Here is an 18,127-nt window from a genome sequence, read left to right as displayed (position 1 = left end):
GGGCAGCGTCGTCTGCGGCGGCGTCTCCGCCGGACCGATAAGTTCCGACAGCGGCCGCACGTTCAAACTATTTTTGTTTAGATTTTGTTCGCTCACTTTGACGGTTTGGGAAACGGTATTTGCATCGATGGTATTCGACGGGTTTTCTTCATTTTCCATTATGGGAAAATTATCAATGTGCTTGTCCAGGAAATGCTGTAAACAATCTTTGAAAAAGTGTTTTCCTTGTGGTGTTACTATTAGTTTACATAAGAAGCAAAATCCATCCCAAATTTCGGTGTGTTTCAGCTGCACGTGTTTTTTAAATGATATTAGCAGCGCAGTGCGATAGTGGCTCTCAGCGCCGTTGATGCAGCAAACATATTCCTTTGAACCCGCATTCTTGTAATTCACTTTAAAGTGGGGGTAGTCGAGAACGTCGTTGCTCGCAGCCGAGGAGGGGACTACATCATCTGCTAGTGCTTCATGTTCGCGACCATCGTCTGTGTCGACGTCGTCCGCTAATAGTTCCTGTTCGTATGTGTCAACGTCGTCCTCTAACTTTTGCTTTTCGTCGGAATCTGCCTCGTCTACGTCTACGTCTTGTTGATCGTTTACAACTACCTTGTGTACAAGTAGTTCCTGTGTGCGAGTGTCGACCTCGTCTGTAAGTGGTTGCTGTCCCTTAGTGTCAGACGGGTCGTCCTGCGACTCACAAAGTTCCGTGTCATGATCTATATCATTATCCTGTTCCGGTTCAACCTTAATATTTGCTACTTTACTCAATTCACATATCTCCTTAGTCACATCTTCATTTTCAAAATATATTTGTGATTTCATTTGCTTGCGTTTATTTTTCTGTGTCTTGTCAAGTTTCGTGTCCGACTGAATATCAAGTTTTTCTATGAGAGTTTCAGTCTGAGCTTTAGCCGTTTCCATTTCTTTCTTTGGTTCAACGCTTGCTTCGACCAAAGTTTGTCCGCCGCGGCTGCTTCTTAGTTTTCTGGGCTCCGACCCAGTAGTAGGTTTTGTTAACAACGATAACGTCCTTTTCGACATCACGCCCAAATTTATTGTATAAACTTCAGTATCTTCATTGTTATGTCGATTGATCACGTGTGTTTTTAAGTTTTCGAGTGAAATTTGTGTAAAATTACATTTTCCACAAATGTATCCTATTAATTGACCTTTTGGTTCCTTAGGAGGTGGAGGAATGTCTAAATTAAAAGGACACTGCTTCACATTTTCACATTCTGAACAAGGTTGTTTATATTCGCCAGTATGCGTACTAACGACGTGCCAGAAGAAAGATTCTAATACTGTTTTCTTTTTATTGCTGAACTCTTCAAAACAAAATCTACATACATACTTATCAATAGGTAACTGACTTATAATTTGGAAATTGAATTCTTCAGATTGCTCTATAGCTTCTTTAGCAATTTCTGGGCTCAGTCGGGACAAGGGGATCTCTGAATGAGGATGCTGTTTCTTATGATGGTGAATGATGTCGGTGCCGGTGTACGGACACAGCCGGCATGAATAGTTCATTACGTTCTTAGAGAAACAATAAGTTTTGTCAGTAAAACAGGTGTCATCAGTAGCATTTAGGAAACTTTGTGCCGAAAATTCTGAAGCGTTTTTCAACTCGGATAAGTTTGGTTCGATCTTTTTTTTCTTGTTTTTTGGTTTAAAAACGCCTGATTGCCACCCGCGACCACGTCTTCTTTTCATTTTCTTCTTTACTTCTACTAGATGTTCATTACTTCCAAAGCTTTGAGATGACACAAGAGAGTCACAATCAGACTCTGAACCACTTCCAACTTGCTTCTCACTTCCATTTGTATCATTTGATTCGGCAATTGAGTCAGATTCGAACATGTAAGGGTCTACATCTGTTCGTTCTAATACTTTTGTTTTAGATTTAGGCCCTGGTTTACATTTGGCCGAAAGGTTAGATTCCGTTATCTCTTCATTTTTTTCTTTATTTAAAGGACTTTGCTTTGGTGGCCCCTTTGTTTTTAAGGTCTGTTTCTTCTTACATGCTTTGCCCTTTGGAGTTGTTTCTTCAGAAGATTGTTTTGTTTTTTGAAGTGTAACATCTGGGGTGTTTTCAACATTTTGATCGTTTTTTATCTCGATTTTATCTGGCGAAGATTTATCTTCCACTAGCTTTGCTAAACGGCACATCCTTATTCCAGAAGAATTTAAAACATCTTCGTTCAAAAACATTTCCTTAATATCATTTTGGAGTTGCTTAAGTTCCCTTGAAGGTTTTTTTGTACTGGGAGGTTTATCGATTTTCAAATGCGCTGAAGACCGTGTAGGAGGTTTTTGGGCCTTAACTTTACTATTATTTGCTCTACCTTTTATTCTTTTGGAAGGTTTTTTATTTTCAATTTTGGTTTTTTCATTATTATTAAAAAAATCACTTTCGACTGTCACATCTTTATTTTCAATTCTTTCTTGGAATGCCTCTCGGTTTTCTACATTTTCAACATTTTCATTTACCTTTTCATCATTGTCCTTGTTCTCAGTATCTGAAATAGTGCTTGGTCCAGGTGCGTGATCAGTCTCAGTAGTAGAATCAATTTCTACACTTCTGTGGAGCATAGCGTCAGTACTCATTTCTAGCGTTTTATCTTTGATATCTTCGTAATCAGATATAGCATCGTTACTTTTTGCTGTAGCTTCAACTATAGTTTTTTCATTATTATTGTCCGTCGTACTAGAAAGGGATTTTGATGAATTCGATAAATCTTCGTCATCAGAAACGATTTCACTCAACATTTCTAATTTTCTCTTTAACTTCTCATTCCCGTTCGACTGGTCTTTGATCATCGTAAGTAATTCTTGTATTTTTGATTTATCTTTTAAAATAGATAATAAGCTCCCGATGGAGTCTGATTGATTAATTGTGTCGGAATGGGATGAATTTAATTGATCAGTATCTTTTGCTTCGGTAGAAGTTATATCTGAACTCATTTCACAAGGTTCTACGCCAGTACTATCTGGTAACTTTTCCTGACAGGTGGATTCTTGAACATTTTCGTTAACGTTAATTGTGCTATCGGGTGTAGAACAGATATCATCATCAACATCATAACATGTCGAAAGCTTTTTTTGCGGTAAAGTACATTTTATTTCGGTTTCTGTTGTTGAAACTTCACCGCTATTGCTATCAACCTGTTGTTTAATATTAATTTCAACATTAGGTATGGAATTATCATTTGTTTTATTAATAAATTCGTTAATTTCAGTTACTTTTTCGCTATCGTTAGATGAATTTTCACAAGCAGTTTTTTCAGCACACGTAATATTTTCAAGCATATTCTCAAGAATTATCTCCTTTGTAAACTGTCTTTTATTGCCATCATTTTTAGACGTTTCTAAATCATCGTCAAGATCAGCTATAAGTTCATTTATATTTTCAATAACAGGATCAGTAGCTAAGCTGTCGGAGAACATTTCAAGGTCCATTCCAAAACAATTATCAGAGTCGGGTATGTAAGTTGACAAATCCTCAGCGGAAATTAGACTTTCGGAATGCTTTGTACCTTCTGATTCATCGAGTTTGCTATCACACGCCGTCCCTTTTGAATTCCCCGGATTATCTGTAGGTTTTCTGCTATCCCAAACATCTGTTACTTTATCATCTAATGTGGCACTGTCTTTTTCGATTGCCTCTTCGACAGTACATTCTTTAGACACTTGGGTATCGATTACGAGAACATTATCATCGGAATCGGAATCATATTGTAATGGCTTTTTTATTCTATTGCGTGTTTTTCGTGAAACTGGTTTGTTGTCCGAATTAAGTACTTTCAATATTTCACTTCCACTACTCTTCGTTGAAGATCTTGTCACTCGCTTTTCGACGGACACAGAAACGTTTTCAATCACACTTTCGTTTTTATCGTTTTCTTGAATATTATCTTTATTCTCTGATTTTGATAATACTTTTTCATTTGAGACAGACATCGAATCCCCGTCACATCTTTCTTTGTTTTCTACAAATTTTAACGTGTTGGTTTCGTTTGTATTATTTTGCTTTTTTATTTCACTTTTTTTTTCAGTTTCAACTTTAGTGTCATCAACTACAACTTTAGCACATGTTTCCACTTGAGGTTTCTTTATTTTTGGAATTTTGTAATTTTTGACACCATAACCAGTACCTAATATTGTTCCCCTGGCAATATTATCATTAGAATAAACTATACCTTGTTTTTTACACTCATCAATAGATTTTCCTTCATGTAGTTTGTTTTGTGTATCTCTGGTAAGTCCGCGCTGAAGCCTTGGATCCCGAATGTCTCCTCGATGGAGAGATACTTTCGTAGATTGATCTTCCTTTTTACAATTTTCTAAGTCTTGACAATCACGCCTTGATAACCGAGGATCACGATCATTTAACTTTTTTCTTTTGTCAGTGACTGTACCTTGACTAGAAGGGAGGGTACTTTTATTATTCTTAGTATCTGTATGTTTATATGATTGCAATTCTTCTTTTATATCCTCAAACCTCTTTCTTGAATGGCTTTCTGCAGATTCCCTCCCGACACTACAAGCGCGCCTAAAATTAGTTTTTAAATCTGGTGAATTTGTTGTCTTTTCATTATTCAACTTCTTTTCTGCACTTGATTCTCGAACTAAATGTCTACCAACACTTGATGCACGTATTCTTCTGGCATCAAAATTTGTACTAGTTTTAGATTCGTTTTTAAATTTGGAAGCAGTTTCTTGAAAACTCCTGTTAACACTTGTATCAATGGTAAATGAACGACCTGTATTTGACTGAACCGATAAAGTATTGCCAGTTGCATAATCTTTTTCCTTGTGACTTTTTGAGTATTTAGCATCTGATAAGTTACAACCCACACTATGTTCTCTTTGGTCATTACGCCGTGGTTCACGGCTATCGTAACTTTTACTACTATCAGCTTCATAACGACAATCTCTTGCACCATAGGCAGTACTACGGTCTTTTGAACATCGTCGATCATATTTATAATTTTTATAAGATGATCGACCTGTACTAGTCTCACGTCGACTTACGTGTCTGTCGTAATTTCGATAAGAATCATTATAACTTCGTCTGGATTCTTCATAATTTTGATTATGTGTATTAAATTTACGTTCATTATATTTACGACTATCAATATCCTCACTATAATATCGTAAATTATCGTTCTCAGAATATCTGTTACTTCTAGCATTCTGAAAATTGTTATACCTGTCCCCTGAGTTTTGCAATATCGACTGATTTTGTGAAAAGTCGCCTCTACTGAATGAGTGATTTGGGGTCATAAGATGTTCCTTTCTCCCAAATGGACGGCTTGGGGTAGGTGAATAATCCGTTCTTCCAAAAGGGTGACTTGGGGTAGGTGGACAATCTGATCTTCCAAAGGAGTGACTAGGGGTAGGTGGACAATCTGATCTTCCAAAAGAGTGACTTGGGGTAGGTGGGCAATCTGATCTTCCAAAGGAGTGACTTGGGGTAGGTGGACAATCTGATCTTCCAAAGGAGTGACTTGGGGTAGGTGGACAATCTGATCTTCCAAAAGAGTGACTTGGGGTAGGTGGACAATCTGATCTTCCAAAAGAGTGGCTTGGGGTAGGTGGACAATCTGATCTTCCAAAAGAGTGACTTGGAGTAGGTGGACAATCTGATCTTCCAAAAGGGTGACTTGGGGTGGATGGACAATCAATTCTTCCGTAAGAATGACTTGGAGTAGATGAACCATCGGCTCTCGGGTAAAGATAGCTTGGCGTAGACGGACAATCATTTCTTCCGAAAGGATAACTTGGGGTAGGTGAACAATCAGTTCTTCCAAAAGGATGAGAAGGCGTCATCGGTCCTTCTGCCCTGCCAAATGTATGGATTGGGGTCATTGGCATGTCTAGTCGTCCAAATGAATGATTTGGAGTTGATGGACATTCTGAAGAAATAAATGAATTTTCGACATAAAACGTATTTTGAATATCATTCTGGTTGAGACCTAAATTAGTACGCGAAAAAATTCCACTATTTTGTCCATCGATACCTGAGATATTACTTGGTTCATGAACAGGAAATGTGGGAGCGTATACATGATCTAATTTTGAATGTTCGCCATCTAAAGATACTCTGGATGGAGTCATTTCATAGCCCATAGTTGTCGAAGGCAAGTTATGTACCATGTTTGGAATTACCTTTGTCTGATTTATACCGCTCATTAGTGCCGTTTTTGGCATTCGTGTGGGTGTCATATTAGGTGGAAAGTTAGTCTGAGTTCTAGAAACATGCTCTATTGTGCTTATCATAGCACTATCAATATTTAGGTTACTGATGTCTCTTCTCACTCGAGGATCTGTCAACGGTAATAAATTTTCCATCGTACTTAGTTCAGTTTCTTTTTTGGACCCTTCTAATGGCTTCTCCATGAGTTTATTGTTGTCTGTCGATAATTTTGACTGCGGTTTAAGTGGCATCATTCTCATGTCCACATCGCTTTTTGAAGGCACAACTTCCGCTTTTACCGGCTCCGCAGGAATGATTATTGGAGGTTTAATTCCTGTGTCGGCAAAATCTTCATGATCGGGTGACTTAGGAGCTAAACCGCTGTATATATCGGTAGGTGGACAAATTTCTTCCTTGTCTTCCTCGTCAGAAGTTTCAGCAAGGGACACGTTTGTTGATAAATTAAATCGCTCATATTCTTTTTCCGTTAACTTTAAGCTTTGTTTTTTTAGAAGATCGTCTTTTGAGGTATTATTATTACTTTCACTAATAAATAGGGAAGGTTGTGGAGCAGAGGTTGATTTTTCTTTATATTTCTCAATGGAAATTCTTTTCTTTGGTAATATTTTTTCGATGTTTGCTACTTTCGTCACTTTAGGTTGATGTAATGGTGGTGTATTAGTCTCGGAATCAGATAAAGAAATTTTTTCACTTAAAATTTCTTTTTTTAACGCTTGTAAGATATCAATTTCTTGAACAACTTCTTTTTTCGCATTAGCTTCTAAATCTAATAATGGTATTTCTATTGAATCTTCCGGTTTCATTATATTTTCATGTGGTTGGGTCTCTGTAGATATAGTTTCATTGCTTTTCTCATTTAAGGCCATTGTTGAGGATCTGTTCGATATCGGTTGTAGATTCTTAGAAGAACTATCTTCATTTAAGCTGACTATGGTAGAATTTAGTTTGGAGTCTGTCGGTAAAATCTCGGATAACGGAGAATCCGTATTTGATATGGAATTAGAGTTCTCAATTTTTTCATTTGAACTATTGTTATCGATAGGTAAATCTGGCGTTTTATCGCATTTTTCGTTATCTCCGTCAGGTTTTTCATTTATCTCAGGTTTACTAGATGTATTTTCAGAGTTGTCTTTAAATTGTTTAGTTGTTTCCTTTTTTTCAGTATCAGTCTCAGTTGGTTTCATGTTTGTCTCATTTTTTTCATAGAATTCAAAATCAGATAAATCTACTATCGGCTTTTTTTTTGACAATTCACTTGTAGTAATTGTTTCATTTTGACTTTCCTTCTCCGAATTAATTACAAGACATATTTGAATTTTTCGAGGTAGTTCATCTTTTTCATCCACCTTATTGATATTACTTGTAGTTCCTTGATCTTTATCCACAACCACCAAGCTGCCATAAATGCTTTCAATAATTTCACTTTCGCTGTCAGATAATTCACCTTCTTCGAATTCCTTTTTCTTCTTCTTTGAGCTTGACTTCTTTTTGCGCTTGTAAGATTCTAGTATTAAATCAGATATATCGTCTTTAGCACCGGTTTGTTTTAATTCAGAGAGGATTTGAGTTCGCAAACCTCGTAATGTGTCAATGTCAACATCATTGTCGCTGCAGTTAATAATTCGAGATAGGATATCTTTAGTATTCAATGAATTTAAACTTTCTTCGGGAACTTTAAGTGTTATGTTCAAGTCTTTTAGCTGAGTCGTTTGCTGAGACTGACTCGAAGATTTTTTTCTGTCTTTTTTATTTTGATAGGATGTGGTTTTTCGAGGCGACTTTTTAGAGGTTCGAATAGGAGATCCTGTTTTTGAAATGTCCGTTGGCAAAGGCTTAGTTTCTCGATTAGGGGAGACCAGAACACGAGTATAATTCTTTTTATGTAATATTGATGACGAAGAATTCTTCTCACTATCAGCGAGTTTAGAGCGCGCCGGAGATAAGGCCTTATTCTTTCTTATTTGAAACAAAGCTGGTTCTTTGCTCCCGGACGTGACTTCATCACTGCCAGTTGGGCCTACTATATCCGGCAGCGACTCTGGGATTTGTAGTCGTGTGGCGACTTTTTGAAGTTTACTGCGAACTAAATCCAACTGAGGATTTTGATTCCCAATGTCACTGCTCTCCAAAAATGAGTCCCTCTAAAAAACAAAAGAAATGTATAAACACACACAAAAGAAATTAAACAAAGTTATAAAAAATTCTACAAATACTTTAAAATGTTCTAACCTGTTCAATTTTTGCATATAAATTTACTAAAACTTGTTCACATTTCATCAAGTTCTCCATTTTCATTCTAAAACATGTAAATTGCTATTAGTGAGATAAAAAGGAAGACGAAGATGGCCATATAATTAGAAAGTAAAGATCAATCTCATTACTTTATAGTTACAGCAGACTCAAGGAAAAACTACAAATGTTTTACAGGGTCATATTAATCATACAAAGGCCGAAGAAAATAATGATGTATTGTGAAAAGACGAGAGGTTAATTCTGATTTGACAGAAAATGTATAAAATAGTTTCGGTTTAGCGGATTGCTTGTCAATGAGTTTATAAGTGCGCTGTATCATAAAGTGACTTAGAGCTTCTCAAAAATTACGAACATTTTTATTTTCATATAAATCCACATACATAAAAATAATCTTACATATATACAAAAGCGTTCCCTCTTTGTCAGTCAGGTAAAAACATATAAGCTTTGAAGTGGTTTAGTACATTTACTAGACTGTTAATTGAAGATTATCTGTATTTGAGCACCTCATACCCTCAATTAAATTTAACCTCAGCACAAACATCATACAACCCAAGAAGAAATACTAAAGAGCAATAACGATCGACAAGCAGATGCTGTGATATTTTTAACATGGTTATTTTGATATTGTTTTATGATTAAGAGTGGAACAATAAAAGGTTGGAACAATAAATGAACCTTTTTCTCTTATCCAACAAGAGATCCCTTAGGGAGCGGATCTTGGCGAGCTGCGCCCGGCGCGGGTTGCCGCTACCAGTCCCTGCGCTCTCCAGCCTACCGATCATGTTCTCCAGGAACGGAATGTATTTCTTCATCTCCTCGAACTTGCGATCGTAATCCGTCTCCATTTTTTATGCTGAAAGTAGAACGAATTAATAAGATGCAAGCCATAAGTTGCAATGAAAATCTTGCATACAAAGCACGACATTTAATTTGAAGAGTAACAATTTAAAGGGTTCTTTGCATGTAAGGAGGCAATACTGCTATACGATATGACGTTGACAAAACTTGTTACAATAACCATCCGGGTGGCCAGCGCGGTATCGGTGACGTCACCATTCGTCATGCTATTTAAATAGTCAAAAACATTGATTCTGGCACTCAATAATTTAAGTACATAGGTGTCGAAAGTAAGAGAATTACCATTTAAGTAAGGGGTGTTAAAACATTATACTCAAGCTGCAGCGATTCAACAGACAAGGAACAAAAACATCAAGAAACAAAGAGTAGCTTGTTACTGCCACACACAATACACTAGCTGCCACCCGCGACTCAGTCCGCGCGGAATAAAAAAAAACATGGTTAGGTAGCAAACACGTTCATCCATACTATGCTCATCATACATCTATTCTAAATTTCATAGACATCCGTTTAGTCAGTTGAAAATCTTCTTACAAACATCCATGCCAACACACAAACTTATGCATTTATGACATTAGTAAGACTTACACTGATTACTTAAATTTTATAACAGTATTAACTTTATAATCTCTGTGCCTAAGTGCGTACCCATACCTTTGACAAAACTATCGCACAACCGTTTAATGAGGCTTTGATTCCTATGAGCAAATTTGAAGGTGAACGCAATAATCGATGTATAGTTGTGCAACTAAACAGTTCAATTGGCTGCGTAATAATCGACATTCGCACAACAGTTTTGCGTTAATTTAGTCAAAGGTGCGCACGCTCTAGACTCGTACAATAGTCTGGTGATGCTCGACGGTGACGTTAAATATTTCTTAACTTCGCGGATTAATAAAATCGGTTCAAATTTGAATTAATTAAATTTGTTTGGAACAGCTTAGTAAGATATAACATATACTCAGAGTGTTACAAAAGCCACGCCCTTTTATTATCGAAAACTTCTATATACAAGAAACTAAAACTTCTTAAACGATAAATATTAAAATGCAACAAACTTTGGTAAAAAACTTAAATAAAACAAACATGACTTAGAGAACGTAAATTAACAATAAATTAAATTTACATTTGAAAATGTGTTTTAAAAATGTTTCTTATATCACACACAAAATTAGTTTTCATTATATTGAGCATGTCTTTGAGTACTAAATCATTTATCATTACCTTACTATAAAATCGATATTTTAATCTGTTTACGTGTACTTTCTTATATTAATGACCAAATTTAAGTTGAATTAAATTAAATTTATAATTTTCCAGACACGTTTAAAAATATGAATGTATTTTAAAAGACTATCTTAGTAAGATGAAAGTATAAAGAAGTGCCGACAATCAACGCAAAATAATATAAATCATCCTTAGCACATGATCACAAGACACAAATCCGAAAAGATTACTAATTTGTTTGTAAAATTATGATTCAACTTTAACAATGTTAGCTTAGATTTCGATAGAAGAATCACGTTTCCACGTCACATAGAACGAAGGTCGGCTCAAAAAGATGGCAGTAAACGTGAGAGCTCTCTTCCAAGATTAGATGTCGGTACTCTTGTTCATAAAGACGAGAAAGTCCTCTTTGTTCTAAGTTTACAGAAATGTTTATTTGATTCCACCCTTAATAAGACCCATGACCGAAACATACAAAATAATCGTTAAACTTTGTATATGTGCAAAGAAAATATTAGTGAAGCGTTTAGAGATCGGACTAAAATTGTACACGCACAAAATTTAAGGTCACATTCAGAAAGGAAACGGCAATTAAATATTTTTATAAGAAAGTCACTATGAGTGAGATAATGTCCACAGTACGCTAAATAATATAGTAATTGAAATCACAGGCAAGTCTATTTGAAAGCATGAAAAATGAACCCCATTGGTAACATAACTGCATCAACTTTGATACGATTTTAGAATCATGATTACTATAAATTATAATGGGCATAATATATACATATAAACGTAAACTGTAAGTTTACCCTGACGCTAATAATGAGAATTGATTAATGTTAGATGGAAGTGAACAACACGTGGCTTTAATGGGTTCTAGTGTTCTCGTAGTGAACAGTCCGTTCTACCTGTGATTAAATCTATTAGATTAAAATAAGTATTTATGTATATTTCTCCCGGTATATAATCGATGGTGATCGAAAAACATATTGTATTAATTAAAACGCGATATTAATAGGAACCAATAAGTTAAAAAAACAAAAGACGAACAAGAAAGAGAAGATAATTGAAGAAGGCTGAACTTCCATTACAACAGAATGGTACTGGACTTTGGACTACTGGACAAAATAGGTTACCAGTGTATTCAACTGGAATCTGACGAGTTATGCGCGGTACACACTTGGCTAGTGCAGTTGGGACAGTCGCGCTGGCATAGATTGTATAGACTCACTGGTGTCCGTTAATGGTCACGTCATGCAAGTTGAATGCCAGTCCAGTTATTGAGCACTACTGTCCAACTGCACTGACCAAGTGTGAACCACACATTATACCGCTATTAACACGTACCTTTTTAAGAACTAAAATTTTATGCAAATATTTAGGGTATCAACACCATGTTTATGACCTATTAACAATTTTTCTCTATGTAAAAGTTTTAACAAATTTCTGCATTAAGTAGCGTCATGTTTGGAAAATTGGCAATAAATTTAAATACGATATATAAACAATAATATTATATACGACACTAAAATCTTACTACAATACGCGAGAGCTAAATAGCAGGCGCCATATTGACAGTCTTTAGGCATGCGTAATCATCGTATTACATTATATTCTTGAATATGGGAATACCTAGATATTTTAAAGCTGGATAAGGTTAGTTCTTCACTTCACTTTTTGGTAAATACCTCTCACAATATAACACTCAGAATGAAGAAACCAATCGGCCTAGACTCAGGCCGGGTTGCCACGAGCTGCTGTTGCGTTGCGCTTGCTTTGTGTCGCGCCGTTCCGATGGAAGTGATCAACTAAACAAAATGGCGTCGCGGCCCTGAGTTGCGGGCGCCCTCCTATTACCTTTTTTTTTACAACACTCAGGCTAGCTAACAAATAAATGCAAGGGATCGAAACACAGCTAAATTTCTCCGCCACGACTTTTTAAATTAGTTTAATATAAAAAAATAATTAAAGGGGTCGTCGAATTTTATTATTTTACAAGTGATTACTTCTTATAATAAGGCCTACTAAAGTAAAAAAAATATACTATTTTATGCTAATTCACATACCTTATTTCGATTCGCATTTGAAACATTTTAGTTAATTCGGCAAAAATTCTTGCCCTTCCGCTTGAGTAGGTATAGCTAGCAAATTGAAGAAGAGAATACGTTAATCTCCATTCTCACACCCTTGTTATCCGAAATTAAAAATTATGGCGTTGTAAACGAGATAGTATGATGTAACGACTTAGTTCACAGGCCCGTATGCTATTGTTTTGATATGAAAAAAAAACTATTGCACCTCTTCAAATTTGTTGTGCATTGATTCAAACTTCGATCACCAATAATTATCTTTTCTGGAAGGATTTAAACATTGTTGTTCACTTTATTCACTCGTGACGTCCGACATTTTTGTATAGCAAACCTCGAAACGCAAAGACGCCATGTTGCTAATGGCCAACGTAAAAGGAACAATAATCCGATAAAAAATGTATCGAACGTAACTTTTAAATTTACACTAACCTTTTAGTCTAAATCAATAAAAGGAATGTTTAACAGAAATTTTAGTCACAGTCGACAATTGCGCGATGATTAACTTTATACAATTTTTTTTGTTTGGTAAGTGCAGCGTCCATTATTCCTGTGCGACTGTGCAATACTTCTTGTCTGGCGGGTGAGCTCTCTAGGACGTACGATGAACGAGACTGTGCGATGTGTTCAAAATGGATACCGAGCAATGCGGCAAGCAACGCCCCACCGCCGGCTGCGGAGCGCCTCCGTCTAAAATTCAATCGACGGGCAGCCACGTCGGTAGTAATACACGTTTCGCGAGGATAGTGTTGTCTTAATTTTCGAGTTGTAAAATTTTTCAAGTTTATTTATTTCACGTTAGCACGCAAGTCTTCTGTACGCATTTAAACATTGTTTTTCTGGAATATTCTTCTCGGTTTTTTCTGGCCAGATATAAAAAGTTAAAAGAGGTCGTATTCAATGTGAGTATCAAATGAAAGCGCGCCAAGTTTTTATCTAAATGTTATCGTAATTTTTGTTGAATCGTATGTTAGATATTTCAAAGCCAGCGATATAAAGTGATCTGCGGTGGTGATAGAAAAAATAATTCTCTCATTTAGATCTTGCGTTCGTAAAAGTCTCATTATAGAATTTGTAAGAAGGTTTGTTATGATTGTTTTATAATACAGTTTGCTAATGTCAGTGTCAAAAGCGTATGTTTTCAAAAATCACAATTTTTATTATCTCCTGTAATTGAAATGCATAATACATTTTCATAGTGATTTCATTACTTTGCTGATAAGTTCGGGTAATTACGTAAAAGTGTAAAATGTATTGTCATAGTTGGTTATTGTTTTGAAAATTATCTGTTAGGAAAGTGGGTTTATTAAGTGGAAATGAAAAAGTTAAATGTAAATAAACTATGCTAATTATAGAAAAACGTACAAGACACGAGAAGGCATTGTTTACTGAATAAATGCGGCAATTTCTACTTATTTGTACATAAAGCAAATATCGTGCTAACTAAGCATGATAACATGCTTGTAGATTCCATGTAAATCCCAGCATATGCAGTATATAGCAACCGAGAAGTCAAAATGCATTCTTACATTCATCGGTAGTGTTTATGATTTGGTTTAATTAAAAGTAAAATAATCCGTACCTTAATTCGAATAACTAAGTCTTAATAAATATATATATATCTCAACATCAATTACATTAATATTTTGTAAATAATATAGTCGCGAACATATCTGCGATGATAGAAAGATTCCGCCTTTGGATTGGTTTAACGAATACATCGAAATTTCCTTTTCAACATAACTTAAGATAAATCAATATGAAGTCTACAGAAGCGTTCGTACTTTCGTTATTTCGGGAATAACAGACGGGACAGGAAATTAGGACAAAAGTGTTAACTGTTTGCTTTCAGGCTTTTTGGTAGACCATTTCAGATTCCATCTGTACTAATCGAGTTTTAGAGTCGACGTAACAATCGAGACTGTACTTCCGATATCTAAGTCTCTTTTTTTTAAAAAAAATAAACAGTACATGGAATTTCTTTGAACTTTGGTTTACGGATTGAGTTCAAATGTGTGTTTCGCGAAACGCGGCAGATGGTGAACGACAGTAGCATTGGCGCGCGACGCTGCAGATATCGGAGTCCATATTATTCAAATTAAAACTGCAAAGTTATGTTGTCATCATTTGTTTTTTTTACGAAGCGTGACGTTAAGTAGTACATTCTCTAATGTAATTACAAATATAATAAAATTTCACAATGCGGTGGTTTCGTTCCGAAAATCCAAGAGAGAGACCGAGAAATCCGGGTTTGTGGAATAGCAATTTATATGAAATTGTTAGGTTGCGTTAATTGTCTAAAGATACTCAGATATTTTGCCAAACAATGAAAAATGCATTTGTCTTCGTAGTGCCAAATCTAACAAAAAACAGCGTTTATTAAAGGACAAAGCTGCAATATTTAGCAATTTCCAACATGCAAGTAGTAAATAATTATTTCTTAAAAATTGCCGAATTTATTAAAGACACTATAACACATATGCTGTGAGTACCCGCGAATAGCCAAATATTTTGCCGTAAATGTGTCACAATTTTGTTGCCCGCGCATTTTGAAACTCGACGTGTATAAAGTCGCGTAATTCGAGAAAGATGGCATACTGATTTGTCATGGGCCTGTAAACTTACGTTATTTTCGAGTATGAAAATAATTTCATTTTTGGCATATTCGGTATGGATGTGGAGGATAGTCTGGAAGAACACATAAGCTATTTACCATTTTTTTAATACCAAGCGAACGGAGTCGCAGGCGGAAGCTAGTGTGTTTATGCACAACTTAAGATCATTTTATTTACCCCGTTCGTAAAGAAGCGTACTCTGCGACGTGTTTCGTGGCGAGCAAGGATTAAGGATAACCGGTTCTTTCAAGTATCTATTTTTGAATAATAGATCTTATTGCGTAGGTAATAGATCGTATTTCCTTTAAGCATAATTTTTCGTTTATTATTGTTAAATTAGGTTTGATAAATAACAATAGGTTTTACTTTTGTTACTTAATTTGCCTGGCGGTATGGGACATGCAGGTAAAGAACGAGAACAATGTATGCTACTTTCAGGTCTGGCAGCGGTAGGCAAGCGCCGTTGTTGCTGGAAGCTGCAACTCACCCCTTCATGGAAACAAGATGTCCGATCTGATGATTTCTTAAAAAATCATGTTCTGTGACAGTTTTAGAAATACAGCAGCATACAAGCTATACAGCATTACAACCTATAACTAAGAAAAAAATATTTTGTGACGAATGGAACAAATGGTCAGAATGTGTGCGCTATTTATTACAAGTCAACAAGGTCAAATGAAGAACAACTTGCTTTAGTAGTTACATGTACCTTCTGAACTAATTTCCAGTTTCAATTACCTCATGTTGGGACAGTTTTTGTGCCGTATTTTTAGCATACGATATCATTTTTAAATTTCGAATTGAATTAAATAACATGTCAACTCGTAACTGAATCCATAATATACACAATGAACAGAATTTCTTCAAGATTAGTGTTGATTGAAATAAAGATAGTTAATGGTAAAAATGAAATAGGTATATTGTTGTCTCATTCTAAACCAGTATGTACGGAGCGGACCGGCAACGTCGCACGACATACGGAGGAGCGGCAACGAGTTGCTGATCGATGTTTTCGTCCTTTCTTGATAGAAATACACTAACACACAAGTAACTCATATTACAAGAATACACATTATTCTTTGGTTGATATTTACTCGATGTAAAAAATAATACTTCATTGTTTTTTTAGCGTGAAATACGATTTCAAAAGCGTTTTGTATTTTTCCTCACTACTAGTAATTGTATAGTACCGTTAGCAGGTATTTTTGTACATTACTGAATACGTACCTAAACATACTAATTGCTAGTATTTCATAATTACTACTGAAGGAAATAACTATTCTATTGAAGATGTGCAAAATGTGTATTTAACGAGTCCTTTATACGCAATAAAAAATTAAATCTGCACAGAAAACGACTGTGATGGCTATAATTATTATATAGTACATGAGTTTTCAAATAAATTAGCTGCTTGGGACATGACGAGTAGCTGCGCAGAATAGCAATATTAGGTAAGTATGGTTAGGCGTAAAGGGGTATGGGGGAGAACACTGCACACTGCGCAACTCGGGGCTTTTAAAAATAATATGAATTTTATAGTTACTTCTCAAGATTAAAAATCAAATATTTTATTGAAGACCAAGTCTTATTCCTTGCGACCGTAAATGTAACACAATATAATTAAGAAGAAATTAGAAAGAAAAGTAACTTTTATGTGAACTGTACTAGTAACACCGCAATATGACGTCACACCTTTACGTTGCAACTGCAACTAATGCAAACATTTAGCGCCATCTGTTATTAAATTTTTGTAACCTCGTAAATGCCAACTATGGTCATTTTAAATCAACATCGCAACTAGTTATGTAAATTACAATTAAGAAAATGTTGGCGAGAATCGCTGCTATGAACACAACATTATAAAATCATTATTTATCACGAACTCTAAACATGACAAATTAAATAAAACACTGACATCACCAACAATGTAAAAGTCATGGCAACTTAGCAACGAATTTTATTTAAATTATGTTGGTGTTGCCATTACAAGAAATTAGTTCCAATTTTTAGCAACTTTGCTATTTTTGTTTCTTTACTATTCATATTCAATCCAGATCTAACGTGAGATTTATGTACAAGCCGCCGGCCATATCATTGTAGTAATCATCCGTTGGCGATATTAAAAGGTAATCCGAAGGCTAATAAAAAAGTTTTATTTTTTGCTCTAAGAGTTGATATTGTTGCTGATCTGGATAAGAAAATACCTACTGCCATCTATTATTCTTTGTAAAGATTATACAACTTCTACCATTTGAAACTTTTACAACCATTCCAAAACTGTACAACTACTGCCATCTATTATTCTTTGTAAAGATTATACAACTTCTACCATTTGACTCTTTTACAACCATTCCAAAACTGTACAACTACTGCCATCTATTATTCATTCCAAAAATACTTTAAACAAAAGTTTTACCAATAGATGGCGTAAAGAGTGCGTTAAGTCTTTATATTTTTAAATACGTTTATATTCTTTACCTAATTTCTATTTCAGATTATGTTTGTTGCTAGCTGGAAAAGAGGTGTAATTAGTTTTTTGCTACTTGGCGCTTTTATTTAAATAATTAAATAAATGTATAAGATATAAGTAAATGTTCACCATCGTTAAAAACGTTGTTTTTATTGAGTAAAATATGCAATACAACTTTTTACAGGTTTCATTAATAAAACACATTTTCTAATAATAAACCTTATATCTTATATTAGGAGTATTTTAGTACATTACAGTATTTTATTTTTAAATATTATGTATGGAGATTGTGGAGTTAGATGGCGCGGGTGCAGTGAGAGGTGCGCGGCGAGCGGAGACGGGCCCCACGATCTGTATGGGCATGCGGATGCACCACACCGGCTCATCTACTTCGTCC

The 18,127-nt window shown here is 35.3% G+C and overlaps 1 protein-coding gene across 1 annotated transcript; it reads right to left on the bottom strand.

Annotated features, from left to right (window-relative positions):
- Positions 1 to 3: 3 nt before the first annotated feature.
- Positions 4 to 14,246, bottom strand: LOC106106077 (the record flags this gene model as incomplete). Its single annotated transcript, XM_013286608.1, has 5 exons — positions 13,078 to 14,246; positions 12,625 to 12,699; positions 9,149 to 9,326; positions 8,447 to 8,513; positions 4 to 8,358 (listed from the first exon to the last, which is right to left on the bottom strand). Coding segments are annotated over exons 3-5 (8,592 nt in total), but the record flags the coding sequence as incomplete, so codon positions are not given.
- Between the last annotated feature and the right edge of the window lie 3,881 nt (positions 14,247 to 18,127).

This window comes from Papilio polytes, unplaced genomic scaffold (genome assembly GCF_000836215.1).
Source record: "Papilio polytes unplaced genomic scaffold, Ppol_1.0 DF824269.1, whole genome shotgun sequence".
NCBI classification, from domain to species: Eukaryota; Metazoa; Arthropoda; class Insecta; order Lepidoptera; family Papilionidae; genus Papilio; species Papilio polytes.
Note: the sequence above shows the minus strand (reverse complement) of the source record. Positions and strands in the feature narration are given on the sequence as shown.